Genomic DNA, 2,252 nt, shown 5'->3' on the forward strand with positions numbered 1-2,252 from the left:
AATTAACATTAAAGTGACACATCAATACCAATGAAATTTTATAAATCTATTTTAAGATAATTAAAGAACAATCAGCATTTCTGCTTGGAGCGAAACCTACTTCTAAAACGAGAGCGCCGGTGTGCGTGCTGCCTTCTGCAGTCTCAGTGCTCGTGGAGTCCAGAGAGAGGGACATCGAGTGAGCGTTTGATCGGGACGCCCCGTATTCACACGACAGCTGGACCACCGTATGTCCCGGATCTGTGTTGATAGTTCCGCTTGTTGAGGCAAACGACTGCCCCGTGCTTACTTGGCCTTCTAATTTGTTCTGACTTCCCTCGCGAGACCAAAATGCTATTGAAAAAAATAGTTTTGGGCTGAGAACAGTTATCTGAACAGCAGTACTATGGCTATCATGATATAGCCATTTGCCTCCTAATCAAATGGAAAAAAATGTTGCTCATATTTTAGATCTACAGGAATCTGTTTTCTTATACCTGCAAGTTAGATACTAATAGGTGAAGTTTAAGAGTATATCTACCTTTAAAGGCAGCAGCTTCATCCTGAAAGCTGGACATGATGCTTCCTTCCAGCATGAAGTCATTGGGGCCAGTTAGAAGAGACCCGCTGGAAATGATATCAAAGAAGTCTGTAATGGTCATCATGAATTTGGGCGAATATTTTACGTTGTCCGTTTCTTTTACTGTCTGCAAAGAAACTTCCATTTCTCCACGAAGAGCCGCGTCTCTGCTGTACTTGAGTGCAAGTTTCTTCATCTCGGATGTGTATTCATACTGACCCTCCACATCGAAGCGACTTCCTGGGATGGTAAGCGACCCTCGCGCATGATTAGACTTCAGGTTAAGATTCAGATTGATTTTCCTGTCAATCGAAGATCCAGGAGTGTCAAACAAGATTTCGAACAAGTTCCGCTTGCGAGTGTAGGAGAACTGGTAGTGATCGAAGTTGTCAGCCTTGGACACTGTGATCTCCATCGCGTGTGGTTCAGTGATCACCGTATTGTCCTCGTCAGCCTGGACGGTATATCTCCAAGTGTTACAGAACTCCAGACCTAGAATATTATTCACCATCTCGGGAGAACACGATTCTACCTCCTCAAAAGGAGAATCATTTTGCTGTCCCTCCCAAACTTGCTTGTAATTGTTGTACAATAATACATTCACTGAAGAGCTGAGCTTCGCCACATCAGCATTGTAGGTATCTATGCGGATATCAACAACCTGGCCGTCCTTCACTTCAATTTTGCCGCCAATGGATGCGTGCGCGACTTGGGTAGTTCGTCGCCGAATGCCACTGGCAGAGCCGTAGGCGTCCACCATTAGCGTCTCGTCCGTAGCCAAGACGGCGGTCGGGTTCAGGCGCCCCGAAATGAGCACATTGCCGTCGTCTGTGATTTCGAAGGTTCCTTCGCGGTTGAAGTTGATGGAGCCAGTAGAATTTACTCTTAGCCTTAGTGGGAAACCGAGTAAAGTTGGACTAATATACTCTTGGTTCAGTAGCTGCAATGTGAGAAGGCTGTAGGTTATTTGTCGTTCTTGTATTATTGGATATATCAAACAAAAAAAAATCTTATTATGATAGTAACAGAGAAAATATGTATTGCTCTAACAAATCTGAAAATCCAAGTATAGTCGTTTTGATGTAATTTAAATATTCATTCATGTATCCACAGTAGAAAAGGCATCTGTTTTACCCAGAACATGTTATAGCAATGACTGCAATATATCCCAAGAGAGCTTCCTGACCTGGAAAGACCTAGGTACGGAGAATTCCCTGAGCATATCCCTGAGTGCTTGTAGGGGGTCTGCCTGTAGGAGGTTTTCCATATAGAAGACCTCGTTGCCGAAAATCCTGAAGAAGACCGACGCCTTGGGTTCCTGCGCCTCGGGATCGGCTTCCTCGGTAAGAGTCCTTGCATCATTGTACATCCTTTGGAACTCCTCAATCCTCTCGTCCTGCACCTCCCTCTTCGGCCTCAGGTTCTCCACGAGTCCTTGGATCTCCGGGTTTTCGAAGTAGCCGCCCTCTCCGAATAGCCTCTCAACGTAGTCCTCCATGCCGCTGAAGTCACCGCCGACCTCGAACACGTTGAAGGACTTGTCCAGGAAGTCGAGGGTGAGGTTGACGGACGCGTGACGAGGCAAGTAGGATTCGGGGGTGAAGATGACGTCACTGTCCACTGATCCGCCGATATTTATCTGGAAAAAGGGGTTGGTTGCCGGGACTGGATGGATGAAGTTACCAAAAATGGC

At 46.0% G+C, this 2,252-nt stretch overlaps 1 protein-coding gene across 1 annotated transcript in view; it reads right to left on the bottom strand.

The window, feature by feature from the left end:
- Positions 1-2,252, bottom strand: part of LOC119591081 (apolipophorins-like) — a gene marked incomplete at its 3' end in the record, with an annotated part of 16,924 nt that overhangs the window by 1,220 nt on the left and 13,452 nt on the right. The window contains exons 17-19 of the mRNA XM_037939802.1: positions 1,746-2,198; positions 521-1,499; positions 101-333 (exon numbers count right to left, since the gene is read on the bottom strand). Of these exons, the coding sequence (XP_037795730.1) occupies positions 101-333; positions 521-1,499; positions 1,746-2,198 (1,665 nt within the window). The remainder of the gene's footprint in view (positions 1-100; positions 334-520; positions 1,500-1,745; positions 2,199-2,252) is intronic.

The sequence above is a fragment of the Penaeus monodon genome, chromosome 28 (genome assembly GCF_015228065.2).
Source record: "Penaeus monodon isolate SGIC_2016 chromosome 28, NSTDA_Pmon_1, whole genome shotgun sequence".
In the NCBI taxonomy this organism is placed as follows: domain Eukaryota; kingdom Metazoa; phylum Arthropoda; class Malacostraca; order Decapoda; family Penaeidae; genus Penaeus; species Penaeus monodon.